This window comes from Camarhynchus parvulus, chromosome 1 (genome assembly GCF_901933205.1).
Source record: "Camarhynchus parvulus chromosome 1, STF_HiC, whole genome shotgun sequence".
NCBI lineage: Eukaryota > Metazoa > Chordata > Aves > Passeriformes > Thraupidae > Camarhynchus > Camarhynchus parvulus.
In genome coordinates, this window is record NC_044571.1 from 72164871 (window position 1) to 72188446 (window position 23576).

A 23576-nucleotide genomic window follows, 5' to 3' on the forward strand; every position below is an offset into this window, starting at 1 on the left:
TCTTAGACACTCTTGAATAATACTGACTTGCCAAAAAAGTCAGCAGTATTTCTGGCTTGTGTAGGAACGCATTGTTTCATCCTCTTGTTGAGCTGAACCTAAAGTTCTTGAACAAGAGTCAGGAGGGGAGAGACAATAGGTGCAGGATAGTAACAATCCCCTGTGCACCACTCTACCTTGGTGCTACAAGTGGGCTGGGGCCAGCTTTATCAGCAAGACCATTCGAAGTCTCAGGATGGGAATTTGGGTGCTGCTGTGTGACACTGACCAGCTCCTACTGCTGGTACTCAGGGAAATTTTGTTCACTGTAGGTTTGTCTAAAGGGTCAGGAGAGTTGGGCTCTTGCCTGCTGTGGCTCCTGTGGCACTGCTGCAGGTTTTGGTAGCACGTGTGGAAGTTGTGTGAGCAGATCTGGTTGTTAGTACTTTATCTATCACTGAGCCCAAAATGACAGTGCTTAAAGTGTCAGAAAGCACTGTCTTGGGGTGAAATATGCTAACATCATGTTGTGATGATGCTGTCATGTACAGTGCAGTAACAGTGCAGGCCTGACACCTACCATCAACTTACTTTGTGTTCTCTGTGGTTCAAAAGAAAAAAAACCCACAATCCTAGAAACCTGTATTAAAGTGGAAGATTTTTTTTGTGTTTTAAAAAAAATTAATTTAAAAGTGGAATTTAGAGAGGTTATGCTACTTTGCAAAGATATTGGTAGCTCAGATATGCTTATGTCAGGTTGAAATGATTCAAATGCTTTTATTTTATAAATACTCATTAGCCAGGAGACTGCAGTAGCTAACAAACCTTCACCATGCCTATTCTGTAAGTTTGTTCTGTTGCTGGCCTCAGAATTGATGAACTCTGGGCTTACTACAGAGAAGTTGTTTATTTTTACCTTTAAATGGTAGGTTTTCAGAGAGACCTCACTTAACAGCAGTAAATGCAGAACTTCACTTTTTTTTGTCCCAGTTATTTCCACTGATTCCTGCTATTTCCTGAAACTTCCTGTTTTGATCCTTTTTAAAAAGATATAGTTAAACCAAAGGCTGAGCATGTTCCTGTTTTTTCTTCCTTCTTTTCTCATCTGCCTTATTACTTTATCTCTGACTTTTGCTCCCCTTTTAATCTTTTATTGATGCCCTAATGGCCTTCAATTTTTCAGTTGCCAGACATCACTAAAGTTTAATGCTGCAAATACAGTGATCTTGGAAGTGAGAGGAAATGCATGTAATTATCAAAACACCCACTGTAACAATCATGGATCTTGAGTTCTGGTCTTGTCTCTGTTACAGATTTTTTTTCCTAATATTTTTGTGATTTCAGGTTACTTAAGCGTGTGACACTGTGCCTTGGTGCTTCCATTTGAAAAGACTGCTGCCTGCTACATATCTAATGAAGTTAGAACCTGCATTGCTTTAAGAGAGATAATAAAATTGTCAGATTTCCTCCATGTATTTCTCAGTAATATGATTCACCAAAAGATGTAGACAGACTGTTCCTATGTATATCCAGCATGATAAAGTGCTTAATCTAAAAATAAAGGTAGTGCTGGAGGTGGCTAGGTGGAAAAATACTATCAAACCCATGCTCAGTTGAGATTTTTTTTTCCCTTTTCATATGCTTGGGGTACTTTCTGAATTGCTGAGGACCTGTGATTTCAGTAGCTGGGCCTTGGGTTTTCTGATCACCTCTGAAGCAGGATTCTGCACTCTGGGATCAGTGGACTGCTGCCTGTCTTCAGTCCATGAGCCGAACACATATTTTTATTTATTTATTTATGTTAAATCTCTTAAATATAAATGCATTAACCAAATCCAGGTTAAGACTGTGGCTGACAAAACTGTTGGTGATTGAGTCCAGTATCCCAGAGTAGTGGTTCCTCTTATTTTGATTCTGCTCTCCTTTTTTTGTTTTGTTTTGGGTTTTTTCTTCTTCGTTATTTTCATTCCAGCTTTCAGAGAGTCTGTTATATACAGCCAGCAAAGGGTATTTCTCTGTTAGAGAGATTTGTTTCTCATCAGTATGTAACTGATCTTTTTATCAAATATCAAAGAGTCCAAGCTCTGGTTTGGTTTTTGCAATGCTTTCAAGATCTCCTTCCCCCTATTAAATGTTGGTTTATTAATTGGCTGGGTTTTTTTTGGTTTTTTTTTTCCAGTGGACTCATTGGTCGTAGCTGGGCCATGGTGTTTGCTGCTGGAGGCTTCAGAGTGAAACTTTATGATATTGCACAAGAGCAGCTAACGACTGCACTGGAAAATATTCGGTACGTAACCTGACTTGAAATAACTGGGGTTGGAATGAAACTGTGGGATTTTTGTAATTATGAATGAATAGCCATGTCTTGTTATTTCAGGGAGCACAGATTTTAGGCTTTGGAGAAGGCTTTAGCTTGGAACCACAGGTTAAGATCAGAAGATCTATGCTTCCAAGTGTCACTGACACTTCTGAAGAGAAATTTAATTTTTAAGTTATTCAAGATCTTACATTTAAATTCAATTTTTAAAATAATGAGGCTTACCATGAGGTTATTTATAGGCTAGGTTTAAAATATATGAACGTAAGGTTTTTTTCCACAGAAAGGCAACAAAGACCCTTTAAAAGTGGAGGTAGGTTAAGTTGGATTGTTGAGAAGCTCTGCTACAATTATTAACATTTTATAACTAGTTTTTAAACTCTTAAACTGATGGTTTTGAGTCCTAGAAGAGCAAGTTAGTAGTGTCATTGGTCAATTGTAGCTGGAGTAGGAAGCATCTTTAGAAGGAGTGCCAGTTTGAGGGTGTGAACATGACATCACTCCCACCAGTTGAGTCCAGAGGCCTCCAGCCTTCTTCTGTTGCCCATGGCACTGTAGCTAAAGCCTCCTGCTTTTGGTACTACAAGAGCTACAAGTTCAAGTCTTGCCTGTCTGCTCCCCTCCCCCAGCCTTCAATGCCAACAAGCTAATTATCTATTCAGTCACTCTTAACTGGATTTCTTCCAAGTATTTCTCTAACCCTCCCTTGGACTGATATAAATTCTTCTGTGGCCTCCTTACCAAAGGACTTTGTGTTCTGCAAGTTTACTGCTCACTGTGTGAAGAGCTGTTCCCTTGTGTTTGTTTTGAACCTGGCTCCTAAATTACTTTGATTGACCCCTAGTTCTTGGATTAGAAGGAACGTGTCTGCTTGGTCATATGCACCCTTTTCTTGCTGGGCCTGAAAACACAGCTTTTATCTGCCTGTGAGTGAAGGTGAAAGTACCTTTATAAAGTGGCTCTGTGCACAGCCTTATGTTGCTGTATCGGCATTTAATGCTGGACTTTAGATGACTTCACAATTAGCACCAACCTAAATGCATCAGTTCTCCCTTCATGATGCCTTGGAGTGACATGATGTCAGCTTGTGTGTCAGCTGTATGGGGCGTAAGGTGCACCTGACAAAAGATTGTGGTGTGTTGCATCCTAATTGCTTTCTATAACAAGCCTTAAAGCAAACGGGAATGACTTCAGGAACCCCTTGTAGATCAGTTCAGTTGTTAGAGTTCAGAAGTTAAACAGTACGTGATGTTGAGTGAGATCTGCTAAAAAAGACTTGATAACAGAAGAGTGGGAAAGTCCATCTCCTCTTTTTTTTCTTTCCAGGTAGATGTTAGACCAAACATCTCTGTTGCATCACCTAGATGACACAAACTTTTGGGTTTTTTCGGAGTTGCTGTCACAGTGGTAGCCACAATGACATTCTGGATTATTAGGCGGCAGCTTTGTGGTGTTCATTACTAAAGCCAGTACTTGCCCCATATTTTTTCTGTTTCTAATAGCAGCATGAGGATGTTAGCCTTCCAAGGTTTTCAGCTTGGAAACATAAAGCATAGAGTGTCGTGTAATAGGATAGAGTGCTATTTGTGTGGGCCTGTACTGTTGTATGCCTGTGTGTGTTCTCCTGTAGGAGTTCACAGAATCACCAAATGGTTCGTGTTGGAAGGGAGTACTGAAGGTTCTCTAGACCTACCTCCTTGCTCAAGCTGGGTTTTCTAAAGCTCCTGGTATCCAGACAGCTTTTGAATAGCTCCAGGAAAGAGACCCTACAATCTTTCTGGGCAAGCTGTTCCAGTGTTTAGTAACTCTCAGAGTAAAGAAGCCCTTCCTCTTGTTTAGGTGGAACTTGCTGCATTCCAGTTTCTGCCTGTTGCTTCTTGTCCTATTGCTTGGCACCACTGAGAAGAGCCTGGACACCCTCCTTTAAGATGCTTATAGACATTGTTGAGGTCCCCTGTGTTGTCTCTTCTCAAGGTTGAACAGGCCCAACTCCATCAGCCTTTCCTTGTAGGAAAGATGCTCTGGCACCATAATCATCTTTGTAACCCTCTGCTGGACCCACCTCTGGGAGCCCTGTGTCTTCTTGAACTAGGGGCCCAGAACTGGACACAGCACTCCAGATGTGCCTCACCAGGGCAGAGAAGAGATCCAGAGGAGGATTTCCTCCCTTGACCTGCTGGCACTGCTCTTCCTAATGCACCCCAGGATCCCACTGGCCTTTTTGGCCACGAGGACACTGCTGGCTCATGGACAGCTTGTTGTCCACCGGGACCCCCAGGTCCTTCTCCACAGAGCTGCTTTCCAGCAGGTCATCCCCAGCCTGTGCTGGTGCCTGGGCTTATTTCTCCTCAGGTGCAGAACTCTGCATTTGTCTTTGTTGAATTCCAGACAGTTCCTCTCTGCCCTACCTGTCCAAGTCCTTCTGAAGGGCTGCACAGACCTCTGGGGTATTGGCCACTCCTCCCAGCTTTGTGTCATCGGTAAACTTGCTGAGGAGGCACCTGCCCCTTCATCAAGTCATTGACAGGTTCAAGGCAAGTTCAGTTGAGTTCAAGGCAGGTTTTGCCTTTTACATAAGATGATCTTAACTTATAATTAACTTGTGTATTTTGGCTATTGTAACACTCCAGTTAAAAAGCCTAGTTTCAGAAAAGCAGTTTTCGTGACAAGAATACAAAACTACACAGTTTCTTCAACCACTGTTTTAATGATTGTATCTGTCAAGATATGGTCAAACTTCTTTGCACTCTTTTCATAGCACACAGCCTGCATTAAATCACAGTGATTTACTGATGTGATACTTCTTTAAGAGCTGGAGCTTGAGCAGGTCAGCTGGTGACTGGTTCTCTGAACCGGATATAATTTGCTTTCTTTTTTCCCTCCAAATAGCAAATACTTTTAGGAAAGGTTTCAGGCTTAGGGGTTTTGTGGTTTATTTTGTTTTAGTATTGGAACATATTTATTCCACTCTAGTCTGCAGTCCACAAACTTCTAGTGTATGGAGGTATGACTTATTGGGGAGAAACTGAAGTATGCAGATGACTATTTGTAGTTTCCCTTTTCCAAATAAAATGGGGTCTGAGTAGTAAGCAACACTCACTTTACTTCTAAAAGGAGATTATACTTCTTTGATGGCAGAAGTGATACTTAATTATTTTATGTTGTTGCCTTTTAGTTTGTTGACCCAGAAGTCATTGCCTTTTATATAAATTCAGAACATCTCAGGGTCTGCTCTAATGGAACCAGCTTCTGTTCTGATGAAGAAACAAACTAATGAACACCCTTATACCACACTGGACCTACTGAATGCCTGCTCAAGTAGCCTGTCTTGGGAAATGTAATTTTTCATATCCAGCATGCTTCTTTTCCTCCATCAGTGTGATTCTGGTTTGAATGCAAGGGTTCTAAATTTTGAAATAATGAGAATTAGAAAAATAAGTAGTGTCCTATTCCTGAAAGTAGTCCTAAAACATAGGATGCAGAAATGCTTTAGTGCATGCCCCTCTGCCAAAAATAAATTTATGATTCTTTTAATACATAAACTTTTCTAAGTAGTTACTGTGCTATTGTTTTAAACATAATTATTCTGCTGATAAAGACTGATTAATTACCAGGCTTACTGGCTTAGTCTTCCAGTCTGTCTTATGTATTGCTTTGTTGTATTGGTACTGTATATATCAAGGGCAAAATGCAGCTTGGCTTAGGGCTTCTTTGATAGTTTTATCTATTTCCTTTGAGGGGAGAACTTCTAAATAGATGATTCTTTTCAGAACACGGTTTGATATTGAGTGCCTGATGCTGGCACATCAAGCTTGTGCTAAATCCTCGAGTTGATTCTACCTTTTGATTTTATCTCTGCCCACCCACCACGCCCAAAAGTGCAATTAACTAGCTAGGCAAAACTGCTTCACTTGCAGAACTAACTAGAGAACATATTGATAGGCTTTGGAAGGGGATAGATTCCTTCTTTACAAAGGTTCTGTCTGACTGAGCTGAAAATACCTCTAGAAGGAAATATTGTTTTTTCACCTCATTCCTGTGTGGTAGCCAGTGCCCATGGCAGCTGGAACAAATTATTTCAGTAAGGGTGATTTGTGTAATGACTACAGTTGTGTTTTGAGAACAATTATGGTGCTCACATTCTCTTGGTATGCAGAGTTAGAGGTTGTCCAAGGAGTCAGTGAAATCTCCTTTCCTGAAAGCTTTCAAGCTTGGCTACACAAAACGACTTGGTCTGTTCTGTCTCAGGCTAAAGATGAGTGATATTTTGGTTTGTTCTCATCATGCTAACTGCCCTCTCATTTATCAGACAGCGCTCAATGGTAGTGCTTTGCTGAATAGTTCTAGTCTCTGGGCAACAGCAGCTGGCTGAACTTGTGAAGAACAGGGCTGGTGTTTTCTTCTCTTCCTTCCCTTCTTGTTAGTGTGGGCAGTGTGGTTGTGATTAATTCTATTAAGTATTTGCTGGTTACAACCATATGTGCTGAATACAACTGCCCAGTAGTGGCTGTGGATAAAGGTGAAGCAAGTGGGATGTGAACAAGATGAGTTAAGTGTTAGCACTGCTTTCAGGGTCCTTCTGTAAAGACTTTTAGAGTACGATTTGTAACCAGAAGCATTTTATGTGATTGGGAGTGTTCCTGTAGATTGGATGCCTTATCCTGAAGCAAATACTAGCCCAGTTCCCAGAATAGTGCTGATGTGGGCAGACAGATACAACAGTAAAACATTGGAGGTAGATGAAGCACAAGCTAAAAAAGGAAGTAGTATTTTGTTATTGATGTGAATTCTTCATTCTTCAAAGACCTTGCAGGTGAAACTCTCTGAGCTGCACATGCAGTCCAGCTGCAGAGTGAAGCTGTGGATATGGCTGCAATGATTGCAGTCTAGGGTCATCCTAGGGACGATCCCCTAAAAATTTAGGCTGTCTTCATTAAAAAGTCATCCAGTAGAGGTCAGTGGTGCACTGCTCTATGTACAAACCTTTGTGTCTCATGTATGGTAAGTATCAGGGAACACTGGTTTCCCACAGTTCTGTGGGAATTAGCAATTAGATTAGCAATCTAATACCCCAAGGGAATATAAAGATGGTTTAGTGTTTGAAAGACTAAAATTTGTTTGTGGAACAAAGCAACCAGAGTGGCTATAAGAAGATTGACAAAGGGTGCAAAAAATTTCCCAGAAGGGAAAGCCAAAACTGAAGTAATGCATATATTTCCTACTCCATGTTTTAACTGACTTAAATGCATGGCTAATGTGAAGATTGGTTATGTTAAAAAGATTGTTTTTTGTTTAGGAATTTAAAAAAATCAGTCCAGCCTTAAATTCCAAAGATGAAGATGGTAGTTTTGAAGGTTAACTAAGAAATGGTATTCTGAGTGCACAGTGTATTGTAGTGGTTTATGACATAAAAGCAGAAATACAGAATGGTTATCACTGGTACAGAAGGAAAGATATGAAATGGGAGATGGGTGCTGCAAGTTTGGGGAAGACAAATAGAAGCTGGATCAATTAGTCTATGACTTCAGCTTTTTTGAATCCCTCAATCACCAGTCATGTACTGTAATTTTGGAGAACCTGGGAGGATAAGACAAATGTAATATTGCAATGAGAGTGAACAAGAACTTCACTCTCTTCTTCAAAGAAAAGTAATTCTGATAAGAACTCTTCAGATGTAACTTTTGTTTTGTGTGTGTTTTATTTGGGCAAAAGCACCTGGGAAATGAAGTTCTAATGAATGGATAGTAGAGACCTTTTGAATTATTCATCTTGCCTCACAAGGTGTAAGGGAGCCAGAAGTTTGGATTCTGTAGCTAAGGGCACCTGTTTCTTTGCAGAAGAAGCACTGGCACCTTTAGTGCTAGAAGCCTTAAGTGTTGGATGAAGTTTCTGTCCAGCACACTGCAGATTCCCTGTGACCTTGGGAAAGGGAGCTGAAGATCCCTGTTTCCTATTCTTTGCCATAAATTGCTTAAGAAGTAGAAGTCTGTGCTTTTCAGCCATCCATTTACCGTGTCCTTAATTAAGTTGGTAGGAAGAATAAAGGATTTTTTTTCCTTCTGCTGTTCATTAGGTCAATTTCCTCATGTCTTCATGAGGATGAGCAGTTTTTGCTGAATAATAATCAAAGGCTCAGAGGAGCTAAGTCTTGATGAAACTGATGAAAACTGAACTGATTTAACCATGATAAAGACTACATCAAGGACCTTTAGGTTGATTGTGATCAGACAGATTAATCCCACCTAATTTCTGTGGCCATTGTTCCTCTAAGCAGCTTATAATGGTTTTGAAAAATGGCTTGCTTGCTCTGGATGTTTGAGGGCTTCAAATTATAGAGACCTTTTCCGAAGAAGTGGCATGTCCAGTCCCAGCCAGGGTGTGTACCTGAGCATTCATTTCAAGTTTAGTAACTATTTAAAATTGTCAACACTTGTTCTGTAGTCATTAAAAACTAAAAATGTAGTGGCATGGTTTTTATGAAGGTCTCTTGCCTGTATCGAATGTATTTATTTATTTCTGTACTAGTAGAGATGTGTTCCTACATTGAGGCTTTGTAGCAAAAGAGCTGTTGGTAAAAACTAGATGAAGTTTATTAAAGGGACCTTGCTTCCCATTAAATATGAGCCAAAAAAACCTCTTGCTGATTGTGCACCAGTTAAAGCAAATTTGAAGTGGTAACCATCTGACATCTTGGTGTAGATCTTGGAGCTTTCTGTGCTTGAAGAGAAGAAAAACCTTTGATAAGATGGGGGAGGAAGGAGAAATGACTGCAATGAACCTTTATATTTTTGAATAGAGATGTGTGCAGTGGCATGACAAATAGTGTAGAACATGGTTTGTTAAGGTTTTTTAAAAAACTGATGGTGGCTGAACAATGATAACGTGTTTAAATGTGTCTATGTTGTTTCTATCAGCAAACAAATGAAAGAGATGGAGAAGTCGGGAGTCCTGAAAGGAGCTTTGAGTGCGGAGCAGCAGTTGGCTCTCATTAGTGTTTGTACAGACCTGAAGGCAGCAGTAGAGGGTGCTACTTTCATTCAGGTAAGCAAAGATTTGTCAGCTCATAGCAAACGATTCAGAAAGGCGATTAAAAGCTGTGCTACGCAGTAGGTGGGCACTGGAGAGTGCAACATCATGACCCCATAAGGATATAGTCATGCTCGTTAAAGTTCTTTCTAGCCTGGTATCCTGATGTGGGAGATCATGCCTCTTTGCAGAATTTCTTGCACTAGAGTCTTTGCAAGTTTATTCTGAGTTATGGGGGGAGAGGCTGACAGCTGAGCTGAGAGGGAATTGCTGACCTCCATGTATAATAATGACTGTACCTGTCAAAAAGATGAATGTGAGGTGAAGGTTGGCAGGAGATTTTTGGGGGACAGATTGTCACTAGGGAATGAAACACATTCTAGAGCTGGGTCTAAAATGTATTTTTTCCTCTCCAGGTACCTAGTGAAGGCGGGAAGTATGACTATTCTGACTGTGAGGGAGTGCTGTAGCCAAACACAGCTATTCCAGAATGCTAGAGTATTAAAACCAGGGTTGATAAATAGGTTTGAAATCAGTGCTGCTAAGTAAAATTGGAATGGGGAACAAGCTGAACTACTAGGACTGACAGTTTGTGGCTGCTTAATTATTAATATGCTCACTGGATTGGACATAGTGCAGAGAACAGGATAATCTGGGATAATTTCTGGGATAAAGTATGAATGTGTTTTTGTTAGGATTGGCATCTTCTACCCTAAATGGCTTCCCAGTATTATTCCAGTGTTGTACCCTTAGCTGTCTCTACATGCATTTGTGCTGCATTCTCATTTACAGCTTGCCCTGTTTCAGGCTGCAAATTCCCAGTCTGATCAGCTGCAGCACAACCCTAATAACAAACTGAACTGAAGAGAGCACAGACTTCCAGACCTTTTATTGTTTCCAATTTGGTGAAGTGAGGAGGACAGAATGGGAGGCAGGGAGAAGCCTCGCACAGAAGTCATGGTGTGAATGTACTCTATGTTTTTACAGTGGTACACTGTTTTGTGTTCACTCCTTTTCTTCACAGCATGAAACTATATATTCACCCCTTACTCTTAAGAGTATCTTACTTTTTTATCACTAGTGAGCTCGGAACTTGTTAGTTTGTAATATTGTGTTCATGCATGTATTGCCTACTTTACTGAGTTTAATTTGCAAATTTATAGTCTAATCACTCAGTCTTGTAAACTCCTGCAAATGCTTGTGCTTGTAATAATGATGGCCGACTTAAATTTCATGAGCTAACTTTCAGGTAATTTATGAACAGATGTAACAAAGGGCACAGCTATCTGTAAAACAGCACTGACCAGCCTATTCCAGTGAGTAAGAGCTGACTGCTCTTCCTACCTTCTGCTTGTGAAGGCTGTCTTCTTGTTTCCAGTATTCTCATAATTCTTGTTTTCTTTTGCTGTTTCAAGCATTTCTTACTACCTGGTATATCCATATTGTGTCCTTACTTTCTCCTGTATGCTACCTGTAAGGATCTGATCCTTCTTAGTGCCAACTTTGTATCTCTTTAGCATTCTGACTTCTATTTTACCATCTTCTTTTGAAGCTGAAGCTAGCTGTGATGAAGTTCTTGGGTCTTGTTGCTCTGGCAGGGATGTTGCGTTTTGGTATGCTATTGGTCCCATGAGAGAGGGTCTTTGACAAAATCTTAAGATTTTTGAACAAGATCTTGCATGCAATGTCAGATTAAAACAAGGTCCCACCACTGTCAGTTCATTTACAACATGGGCATTGGGCAAATGTTGCAAAATCAAAGTAATTTTCTGTTAGAAGGAACCTGTGGAACTCATTTGGCCCAACCATTGCAGGACCAACTTGCATCAACTTGCACAGAATTTGTGCAGTTGAGTTTTGTGTAAGCACTTCTGGTCTTTCTGGGTAACGTGTTACAATGTTTGATTACTGTCATTGCAACTTTTCCCTAATATCTAATTGCAAGTCTCTTCTTGCAACTTCAGTCTCTTGCCTGCTGTCCTACCAGCCTGCACCTCAGAGAGCCTGGGCATTCCTTTCAGGTAGCTGAAGACAGCGGTGTTGTGTTGGTAGTCACCAAACAGCAACAGTGTACCTGGGGTAACTGCAGCTTTCTGGCACTATTTTATGTTCCCTAAGCCCTCTTGATTTCTCCAAACATGTAGCTGTTTAGTATATCAATAAAAATAAACAAAATAGCTGCAATATGCCCATGTATAACAAGCCATCTGTGTGAAACGTGGTTGGCACTATTTGTATCAGCTCTCCAAACTATAGCATTAAAGTTTAGCTTTATTCAAAGTCTTAACAAATGCACAATGGAAGTGGGCAGGCAACTTACTTGAAATTGACTTCAATTTTCTCTTGAAGGAGGGTGGTGGAATAGAATGAAACAATCTAGGCTCACAGCCTTATTTCAGTAGTGAGCAGACTACTTTATGATTGAACCATGTTAAATTTAAGAAATGCTGCCTAGTGCAACTTTGAACGTAGAAGGACAAAATGTACTAATTGTAACTTAGGAGTGCAAGTGTTCTGACTTTTAGCTACTTAAAAAATAATTGCATTAATTATTGCATTAATCTTAGTTGAATATAGAGGAGTCAATTTTCATGCTTAATGATATAACCTACTGATTAGCTTATTTCAAAATTTTCATGAGAACTCCATTTCTTTACCCTGGATTTTAGTTGGTTAAATCTTAACTTCTTTTCAAATCTAGCCTTTGTAAAATAAGCCCACTTAAAGCTTTAAAAAACTTCTTGATGTTTGCTCTCCATGAGTAAATTCTTCAGCCTTCTAAGTAGTTTTCATAGGACATAACTTCAAACAGAAGGGATAAAATAGTAAAAAATGGAACTTCCTAAGTTGAATCAGTGAAGATACAAACGGGAAGAAGATGCAAGAGAAAATTAGAAGAACTGAGAAGAAAATTTATAACAGTGATGTCTTGAACATTTTAAAATGTTATATATTCTCTCTCCAGAGCATTTTCATGAAGTAACTTGTCTTGCTTAGTGTGCTTTACATCAACTTCAGAAGGAAATCACTCCGTGTTTTGCTCTCAACCTGAGCATTCACATGAGTTCACTTCTCAGAACTTTCCTGTGCCACTTGGAATAAGTGTATAACCTATAGCATGTAGGTGAATGTACGCTGTGAGTTCTTATATCACTTAAAAGCTTTAATTCTGAAATAACTTCTCCATTAGCTGAAAACTCTATGGAGATAAATTAATGGATATGTTTGTACTAGAATGCTCCTGGTGTGGGACTGTCATGGGTGAGTTAAATGTTTCTTTTCTTTGTGCTCTTAGCTTTCCTGCAGAAATATGATTACATTTGTTTTCTGTCTTTATGTGACTATTGGGTACTGAACATCTTAGTTCTCCTTTGAGTATTGAAACCAGATTTTAGTGGACATGTGTCTAATTCATAAATAAGATAAATTGAAAGAAGTGCAGCACTTGTATGATCTCTTATCACAACATGAGTAAAACAAAACCAAAGGTTTTAAATGGAACAATTTACTAACTGAACAATAAAGTTTGCTAGCTGTCAGAGGAAGATTAGATGGCTAGCCATTGCTAAGATCTTACTCTTGACAATTGAGCTGCTGTGTGTATTTTGGTGAGTTGTGGGGGCTGGCTGGGCTGGTTGAAGATGGACACAAAAGGTCACTGAGAGGTGATCTCTGAACCTGTCTGTTGTGCTGTGGCATTGAACAGAACAGACTGGGCAAGGGGATGAAGTTAAGCTTTTAACTTACACCTTGTGTTCTTGAAGTTTTTATCCTTTTTTACTTTTAAAATAACTCTGCCTAAAAGCCTTAGAACAGTATCTTCATTTCCTGCCCACCCCTTTAAAAAGAGAGGGTGTTGTGCCCCCTCTCTTCTTCCCCCCATTACACCTGCACAGGCTGTTGAGCTCGTGATAAGGACACTCATAGATTTTCAACCTGGTATCTTTCAGATCTTTCTGGCTCTTTCATCTTTTCCAGTTAGACGTATTTTTAAAAAACAGTGTTAACAGCTTTCAGAAAGTCTGGTGGTGCCTTCAGGGTGCAAAATCAGCATTGGCTTTGGAGCTCTGTCAACAGGTGTCTTGTGACTCTGGTCATAGAAGTTAGTTCTTGCCTGTCTGTTGCCAGTTTCTACTTGTAACTTTTGTTTGGCTTTCCTGACATCTTTCAAGAACCCTTCTACTTCTGGAGATGAGGGAATGTCTGCAGACAGTGGGTGAAGATATCTTCAGCTGCCCTGAGCTCATAGGCTGGAAAACCATACTGTTTTGGAGGCTCTGTTAGTCACAGATCTCTGTGAAAACAAAACTGCTGGCAGGCTGAGTGTGCAAGCATTGCATCTGAACTGAGCCCTGGACAGACAAACATGGGTCTGTTTGCTCTCAGCTGGGCAAATGTAACCTTAGGCCTGATTTTACCCTACAGAGCTTAAGCACTGGCCTCTGAGGCACCAGAGGTTGTGTTTTGGCTTTTGTGGGAACAGGTTTTAAGCATGGGACTTGACTTGCTGTCTTTGTAGAAGTTTTGAGAAAATTCTTTCTAATATTAAAGGTTTAAATTATCAGATCCTAAAGACTTGCTGTAAAACATTTTATGAATTCAGTGTCTGAGTTGAACTGAAAGATGATGTTTAAGTAAACTGCTTGCCAGTGTCACTGTAGTGGTGCTGCTGCTGAATGGACTTACATCCTCCCAAGTTTTCTAACATTTATTTCTCATCTATTCTGCGCATATAACAGCTGGTGTCATCTACCGCTACAGTCTTGAATATGGTTTTGGTCCTTGTTTCAGGAAGTTGTCATTGCCAAAACTGTCATCCTGCCTGACAACTTATCTTGCTCTTCGGGTTCTCTTCCATTGCTTCCTGGTCCTTTTTCTGGGGTGGTGTTATGTTTCCATTGCTTTTCCTAGACCACTTTGCCTATTTTTCAGGGTGGATGAGATCAGGGTAGAGAAAAACAGAAAATCTAATACTTTGAGAGAAGATGTAGGAAGGAGGATGTCAGTCAACTAGTTTGAGATCTTATTGCCCTTTCCTGAGGGAACAAAAAGGATCTTCATCTGTCGCAGCCTGATCGACTTGTCTGTCTTTTGAAAGTTTTGTTGAACATGTGAACATCATGGAAAATGATGGATCTTTTCATGCAATGATACTAACAGGAGAAGAAGCAAACTTCATTTGCTGTATTTGCTTTAAACAAAAAAAAAACAGCCAAAAAACCTCTCACAGAAACCCCTCAAACCCTCCCAAATTTGTCTGATTTTAGAAAATGTACTTCTGAAAACTAGTACCTCCACAAATCCTGTTTTTTTTCTGCTAAAGGTTGAAAGGACATTTGTAATTCAGTCATTTATTCTGAACAGTATAAAATGGCAGTAACTTGATATTTTTATTGGTCAGATTCTTTAACAGAGTATGTTTATGAAATGTAGGAAAGTACAAAATGTTTCCATCCAAGTGCAGGATTTCACCTCTGTGTTTACTTGCACCGTATCTTGCAGTCAACAGTCTTCATGTCACTCCAAGAGGTAGTGATTCATGAAGCATCAGATTTCACACTCATATGAGCTCATATGTTCAAGACAAATAAGTAATCACTCTAGATCTAAAGTGATTTATAGCCCTAAATTATTTTTTAAAATTAGGTTAGCCTGAGAGTGCTGGTGCCTTTACCTGATCTTTTCTGACTGCTTTTACAATAAGTTTCTTTATCTAGTGATGAGACCAAAGGCAAGCAGGATCAGTCATACCTAGACAACTGTCTGTCAAAAATGTGCTAACCTGTTCTTAAAATTCTCTTGTGGTGTGATTCCTTCTCCTCCCATGTTCAGCATGTTTGCTCCAGTGCATACATAACCCAGAGAAAGTCTATGACTGAAGGTCTGGGATGTGAAACTCACATGCCTGTACTTTATTCATATTTTTTATAATTGTGTCCCACGGTGATAATGTGGCACTCCCATGCCTAACAAAGAGCCAGTCTACTTTTCAGTTAAAGGAGCTGCTGCCCTTATGATACCTTTGTACCCTTGGTTTACAGGATAGCAGTAGTTAGTAAGATAGTTCAGGTTCAAAGTAAAAGTCTTATTTGCCAAGGTTGTGTGGCTTGGTTTGGACTAACTAGAGTTGGTTTACACCTAAGGAGGCTTTTGTTGCAAATGATACTTTTGTTAATGATTTGGTTTTTGTTCATGAGCTTGAAACCATCTTGGAGGAAGTTGTGTACCCACTTAGTGGAATGAGTATCTGCTGTGGGAAAGGCACACAGGAAAAAAGTCATACATAATGATTTTGAATTTTGTGAAATTACCAAATCTATTCAATGTATTAAAAATACATATTTGAGCTAAGTTCTATTGGCTAACAGTAATATTAGAAGCAAAATTGATACTTCTATTTAATAATTTGTTCTGATATTAAAAATACAGTTTTATGTCTCTACTTGTTTCACTAGCTGAACTCCTGGCCTCTGCAGTCAAGATGTGACATTTTTTAATTGCAGGTGGTGTAGTTCCCCAGGTTCGTGTGTGTGACTCTTGTTTACTGACTGGAGTGCACTTTAGTGTCTGGCATGGAATACAGTAAGAAAAGCACTCAAGTTTCCTTAATAGAAGGTGCATCTCCACTCTTCCAGAATGGAGATACACACCTAAACCCCGCAGGAACAGAACAAACCAGCATATCAACACAAAAGCCTAAACAGAAATTATAATAATTAGGACTTAAATACTAATGATAGTGGTGAACATTTTAAACACTCTTTGCTTAACATGTAATTTTGATGTGAATTCAATAAAATGGTGACTGAAACACAGCAGTCTGTATGCATGATGGAACAAATACATGGAATTTTGCTTTGGTAACTTCAGTAACCTCGACTTTGCCAGTGATATTGGAGGAAACAGAACTGGTTGTCAAATGGCAGGGTTTAATTTGCAGAGGGCTTATTTTAGCACATATACTTTTGTCAAAGAGGCTTTTACAAGAATCCTTTATTATATTATTTAGATATGGTAAAATTATAGGGAATAATTGTATTTGACTGTACAGTTGCTATAGGTAGTAATTTGAAATCTCTATTTAATTTCATTAAATTTACAGGTCTCCTCTTCAGGTGTTTTTAATATCTGTCTTAAAGAGCATTCAGGTTATGTGTATTAAAAAGCACAGGCCAAAGCTTTTTGTAGGTTTATATTGATCAGGCCTCGTTTTAGAAATAAAACATTTTCAAGTGACTTGTTAGATTGAAAGTAAAACATTTATGCCTGTCTTTTGCCTGTCTTTTCTGCGAAGTTCTTTTTCTAGTGGATTATAACTACAGAGGATAATGGAAGTATTTGTAGAAATGTATCAGGCACCAAGCTTTCAGAAAAGCTCCTTTTCTGACATGCAGAACTCTTTGTCTCCTAATCCTGTGAAGTTCTTTATATTCCCACAAAAAGCTGGATATAATGTGGTTCCTGTTGCAGGAGTGCTGACAGTCTGGGTCCAGCTTGTGGGATAGAGTTTGATGCTTTGAAAGCTGCTGCTATGGTCTCATTCTGTGAGAGGAGAGGATTGTTGTCACTTGACTCTGGGAACTGTTGTACAGGAGTCCCTTAAAAATGTCAGCTAAATCACAGCACTGACAAGCTGAGGCTTCTTAATGCTATAAGTTTTATATGTGTGTAAACAGGGCAGGGGCTCGTGGCACGTTTGGAGATCCTCACTTAACTGCAGAAGATGAGGAGGATTCTTGTTGCAGTCAACGTGGTCATGGCTTCTAAACAATTTACCTGCTGCTTAAAACCTTACTGAATTTACTGGGAAGGGGGAAGTTGCAGAACTCTAGAAAAGAATTTTCTACCTCAGTTGGCAAGGGCACAGGGTGCTCTTACTATAGCAGCTGTAGCATGGCAGTACAGTGCAACTCTTGGGGGTCAGGTGGTACAAGACAAAGGTGAATAGCTGTGGGAGGGGAATAGGGTGTTTGTTGCTCTCCCTTGGTTTGATTGAAGAGCCAGTTGAGATCTTTTGGGTCAATATTAGCAGGACCACCAATATGGGAGACTTTGTAGTAGACATCTGCTATGGACCACTTCATCAAGAAAAAAAGGCCTTCTTCAGAGACCTCACATTCACAAGCCCATGTCTTCATGGTGGGGCTTCAGCCACATCAGTATCTGCTGGAGGGACAGCACAGGAGAGCACAAAGAATTCAGAAGGATTGTGGAATGCATTCATGGTAACTTTAACACAGGTGGTTGAGGACTAGAAGAGAGGACATGTTGTGATGGACCTCACAAACAATGAAGAACTGGTTGGAGATGTGAAGGTCATAGGTAAGTCTTGACTATAATGACCATGAGATGGTGAAGTTGAGGATCCTTGAGAGGAGAAGCAAGACAAAAACTGGGATTACAGCCCTAGACTTTGGGAGGGACAACTTTGGCCTGTTGGGCCAAAATCTACTTGGAAGAGTCCCGTGGTATGGGATAGACTCCTGCAATGAAGGTGGGTCTAGTAGAGCTCAAGGCAGATCTGTCTTCACTTGCAGGAATGTATATATTATCATAAACCTTCATATTAAGATTGCCAGGGGAAGAAAGACTTCCTTGTTTATGTTTTGAATTTGCACCAGACAGCCTCTAGTCAGGAGGTAGGAATTCATTGTTGTGTAGCTGTAGCTTTCAAACTTCTTTATTCCCCGATTCCTAATGCTGGTGACTACCATCAAACTCCACTTGTTATTGGGAAGGCTTGATGCTGCTCCCTGTGACCGCAGCTCCAGATGATCTTACAGAAAGTGCCTTGCTTGTTGCTGGGTGGCTGCTAATCTTTGATCTTCTGCATGGTAGTTTAAATGTCTGGCTTTCACCTTACACTGCTTGTGTAGTATGTCTGCTTATTTCAGACCATACCACTGTGTTGCAGGGCTTTGCTTCAGGCAATATTTTGTTTCTTTTGCTTCCCAGTACTAATAAATTGCTTGGCAGCAATTCTCATTGATAGTATAAGGAAAAGTTATTTCACAAGATAGTGTTTTGGGGAGTGTTTTTCTGGAAGTTACAGAGGACTTGCTACTTTGGCTTATTTGAGAATGGATGGGAAAAACCTGGGGAGATGCCAGCATTTAAATATAGGGAAATGAAGTTGTGCATTTAGATGTGCGTGGATGAATGTGAAAGCACAGATGGTGGGTGGCATGGTGAGAAAGGCCTATACAAAAACACAGAGACACTGGATTTAAACAGATGAAACTCACTGGCTTTCCATGTACAGGGGTTGTGTCATGTGAGTGCAGTTTCTTATTAAGGGGCAGCTAGACCTCAATCACTGTGTGGTGTATCAGTTAGCTAGGGAGGGAGACTAGTATGTGTTTATCTTTGTGCAGTTCTTTACTGGTTCAAGTAGCTGTGGTGTGTTCTCTGAACATGTATTTGAATAGTGTAATTCCTATTATCTAAGCCTTTAATTCAACACAACACTTCCAGGAGACGGGTTTTAAAAATTAACAGCTGTCATGTTCTGATCAGGCTTTTAAGAGATGTCTAATAAAGTTTAAATTAGAAGCCAGATTTGTAGCAACCTTGTTTAGGTGACCAGGCCTTGGAATAAAGGTTTACTGTTCTCTGCAAGTGAGGAGTATGATCTTCCCTAAGAAAAGGGCACAGAAATATACAGTGTCACTTAAAATGCATAGTGGTGCACGCTAACCTTTTTGCACTGATTCTTTGAGAAACTGTGGTAGCTTTAAGCCCATATCTTACCTGCTCTCTTTTTGATATTCCCTTTCTCATTGTAAACAGAATAGCTTCAGACCTCTCCAGGCTCCTTAACTGACTGCAAGTGAGGTTCCTGTTTAATGGATTGTTTAGAGCTTAATTTTCCCCCTGTTCTTCAGGGAATTGGTGTCTCTGAGAAAATAATTGCATGCTTGAGAACAGAAGCTTTATTGCAGTGGTCCAACAACCTGAATACGATTGTGACACTATACAAAATACTCCAAGCAAATGGCCCATTCAGGAACCTTACGTAACCATGGCAGGTGTTGAGTTTCCAGCAAATTTGAGTTTGCCTTTTTGATTATCATCTGATGTGAGAGCAGGCTTAGAGTTTCAAGTTCACAAACCTATTCAAAGCAGCTCTTTTATTAGCTTGAACAGAATCTGCAGAGTTCTCATCATCTTTGGCTTCACTAAAAGAAACTATTTAAACTTAACCAACAAGCAGGGATTTTGGAACTATGAGCAGAGTATAATTTTGTTTTGATAAGGCTGTCTAATACTTTGGGCTCTATCTGGAGTTCTTAAATGACCCTGTTTATCTCTTTTGCATCATGGAAGCTTTAGTACTGTTCCATGCAACTTATTTTTTAAGACTTCAAATTACTTTTAACCCATTTTTTGGTTTAAAAACTCTGGCCCTGGGCATTCTTGCCACAGAGTCTGTCTGAAGCAGCAGATGTTAAATGTAAATTTTGGATTACATCAAATGTGTAGCCTTTTCCCCTAACCTTGCTGTGTGTAGTTCAACATAACAGAAAGGACAGAATGAAGTGCTGGTAGGTAGGAGAAGGTTAGAGTTGGAAAAGAGCAGGTATTTTCTGTGTGTTTTAAAGGGAAGGCTGAGGTTTTGCAACTTTGGGATCCTGTTTGGATTTTTTTAAACTCTCCCAAAACCCCTTGAAAACAGGCTGGCCTTCTTCCTCCATTTCCTTCTCATAGGCTGAAGACTTTTCTGTTGCTTGTGGGATCCACTGTAGTTCTTATCCTCTGTCCTTCTCCTCCCAGACTAGTGGATCTTTGCATGCTCTCCCTCAGGCATCTCCTGGAGATAACTTTGGAAATATAGTGATTGTAGGTTGTGGCTCTTGGCTCACATGTGTAAAATTTCACATAGTGATGTAGAGCTGAATGTGCTCAGTAGGTTTGGTAGAAGTTTCGATAGCATTCATTCTACTTCGGATGGTCTTCAGAAGTCTTTCTCAGTGACCCTCATACTTAAAATGCATAAGTATCTTCATTAATTTAAACTCTGGGAGTTGTTTAAGCACAGGTTGCAGAGATGTACCTTGGAATCTCCTGCCATAGTTCTGGAGTTTGTAAGTTGGTCTTCTTTTGAGCTACACCTGTTCATTTCCATCTTGTCTTAGAGAGAATACTGACTTCTGTCATGTGAGATACTCTTAAAAAAGTGGAGACCAGGTCTTATTCCTCTGTATTGTGTTATCTCCCTGTGTGAGTTAAACTCTGTATTTTAGACAAAGCAGAATATTTTCTTTTGTGTTAAATCTCCTGTAGGGTGTGGTGGTCCATCTTCTGCTGTACATAAACTCTTGGGCTTTCCATTTCTTTAACTGTGGGAAGATATTTTTGTGTTACTGGCTCACTGGTATATCTAGGCTGATTAAAACAGATGGTTTGTGCTGAATTCCTAAGTGTCAATCCAGGATGGGATCAGTGAAGTCTGAGATGTATAGATAAATACTATTGAACTACATGACTTCTAATACTGTTTTTTGGTTTTATTCCAGGAATGCACTCCAGAGAATCTGGAACTGAAAAAGAAGATTTTTGGTCAGTTGGATCTTATTGTGGGTGACAGTGTTATCTTGAGCAGCTCAACCTCTTGTCTCTTACCCAGCAAATTGTTCACTGGCCTTAAACATGTTAAGCAGTGCATTGTGTCACATCCTGTAAGTACAATGGCATGTTTTCTTTTTGTGTAAACTGCATCCCAAACTCCTTCCTGCAGTCTGAAAGACTCAGAAGGATATTTGGGGCACTTGTCTGCCATTGTTAGTGTGCAGGGCCAATTTTTCAAAAAAGTTGTAGTTTGGTTATTCTGTGAACAGCAGCACTAATCTACAAAATTGAGAGGATGTAGCATGTTGCATGCTGTTGGATCAAGATATGTTCTGTGTGAGTTGTTGTGCTCATATAGTTGTGTGTTTCTCAAACTAGTGGCTTTCAAAATGTAGGAATTCTGTGTTTTGTGTACAAGCTCATAACATTGATACTTTATTCTTGTGTCATTGTTAGTCTTTTCTAGTATCCTTTCTTAGCTTCCATTGGGTAACAGTAAGAATCCAAACACGGAGCTTCATGTGCTGGTCAGGCTATATTGATAAAAGATGGGAAATCTAGACTCCAGTTTCTTCAGACTTGTGATGCATAAGCAATATTCCTTAATTTCTGAAAGAGGAATTAAGGAATGATGAAAAGGAACAAATTGGACTTGGAGCTAAATTTGCATGCTTCATGACCAAGCTGGACAGGGCAGTGATGCAAAAATGGAATGACTAGAGGTTGCAGTAGAACCTCAAAATGGTCAAAGGCACTTGTGGGCTTCTGTAGAGATCTGTTTGGAACTGCCAGACAGCAGTCTATCTCTCCTCAGTATGGAAGAGCATTTTATCTTGATCATCACTGGGATTCTTACTGTTTTTGTTTTCCACTATTCAAGAAGCTAATGAATTTGTTAACCCAGCGTTAGTCAGGTGGTCAGCTGATCAGTTAAAGAGGACCATTGTTGTGAAAAGAGGTGCTGCCCTGGTCTCTGCAGTTTGGTAACTACATGATGTCTCTCCAGGGCATCCCTCAGAGTGTAAAGTAAATGTCAATTCCCTGGGCATGCACAAGAGTACAAAAATACAGCACTACTTTACTGTAGTGCCTCTACAGCTACATGTAGCCTCCTGCTGTAGTGTCAAAGCATTTGGTCAGTGCCTTTGATACCCCTCCACCACCACTGTGCCTTGGGGTGCCTGTGTGGCAAGGGGAACAAAAGGCTTGGTTTGTTTTTTTTCTGTATAACAAGTTTTCAATCCCTTTTAATTATAAAAAGGTTAAATTTCAAAATACGTATCTGTGCCTAGATCTAGCCTTTCTCCAGTCTAAAGTTCAATAGTTTCTTATCTCTTACTTCCAGGGTTGTAGTTTTCTCTAGTGCAAGAGAAGAGATAATGTCTCTTTAACATTTCTATATTAAGTAACTATACAATTTCTTTTTTTTAACTAGTTCCTGGCTGTGTAACTGTCAGTCTTTGATTTTACTATACTCTTTCTTACTGTTTTTCCAAGCTGGCCTGTACCAGTTGACTTTGTTTAGTCTGAACTGCAGTCTTTGTAGGAGCCACTCCTGAAACCAGGTTTTATCAGATCTGGAAAGGTGGTCTCTGCATAAACATTTTCTACATTTCTGTTGTAAGGATATGTATTTTGTCAAAATGAACGCTCTGCAGTACCTTAAAATGTCTAATTGTTCCCTAATGGCTTTGCAGTCCCGATGAGACTATTTTTGTAATCTCAGCTTCACTCAGCTGTGCTGAGTGTACCAAAGAAGCTGTAAAACAGTGTACTCTTCCAGGGGCCTTTCTGCATCTGCATCAGGAAACATGCTTGCTTTGTAGCACTTGTTGGCTTTGGGTGGGTTTTTTGTTTTATTTTTTACTAAGATCTTGAACACAATAGTAGGATTTGGTGGCTGCAGGAAGCAAGCAGTTCTGCAAGACAGTGAAAACAAGTGTGGAATTTGATATACCAGAAGAATTAAAAGCTAAAGTTGTAGAGCCTCTGGCATGAGTGAGGATGTTGAGATAAAATGAAATGAAGTGCCCAAAGGGCAGAAGCAGTTAATCTCTTTGCTTAACATGGTTCAGTAATTAGGAAAAAAAAAATCTCAACAGCACAGCTATATGATAGAAAAGCACACAATCCTTATGTTACAGTTTAAAACAGGTACAGCTGTTCTCTGAAAGCAGTTTCAGGCAGTGGATCAATAGAGGTCTGCTGCAGAGTGGTTCTCTTCTCATGTACTGTATAGGCCTGCTAGATCACACAACTAGAAATATGGGGCTAGAGGAGACTGTGCCACTGAGTGAAGTCCCCTGCTGTACAGGAAACCTTGCAGTCAAATAACTTTAAAACTGCATTAAACTCTCTCAGATTATTTTTTAACTCCACTATTCCTGTTAGAAATTGTTTGTGTTTACTAATTTTTGTTCCAATCTTATTACTGGTTCATTAAAATGAATATTTATGTTTGTTGACAGCTTTTCTGTAACTTAATTCTTTTTGGCATTTTCTTTGTCATCTCCTTTCTTAGCTATGACTTTGTTGCACTAAGGTGACCTTCTGTTCCCTGAAATACTTCTTTATTTATATACTTTATATACTACTCATTTTTAGAAACTTTCCCCCATTCCCTATTTCATCTATGTTCTACTACTTTCAGTTTTTACCAGTATCTATTATCTCACTCCTGAAAAAT

The 23576-nt window shown here is 39.7% G+C and overlaps 1 protein-coding gene across 1 annotated transcript in view; it reads left to right on the top strand.

Annotated features, from left to right (window-relative positions):
• Nucleotides 1-23576, top strand: part of CRYL1 (crystallin lambda 1) — a 50382-nt gene that overhangs the window by 667 nt on the left and 26139 nt on the right. The window contains exons 2-4 of the mRNA XM_030944165.1: nucleotides 2159-2266; nucleotides 9211-9337; nucleotides 20839-21000. Of these exons, the coding sequence (XP_030800025.1) occupies nucleotides 2159-2266; nucleotides 9211-9337; nucleotides 20839-21000 (397 nt within the window). The remainder of the gene's footprint in view (nucleotides 1-2158; nucleotides 2267-9210; nucleotides 9338-20838; nucleotides 21001-23576) is intronic.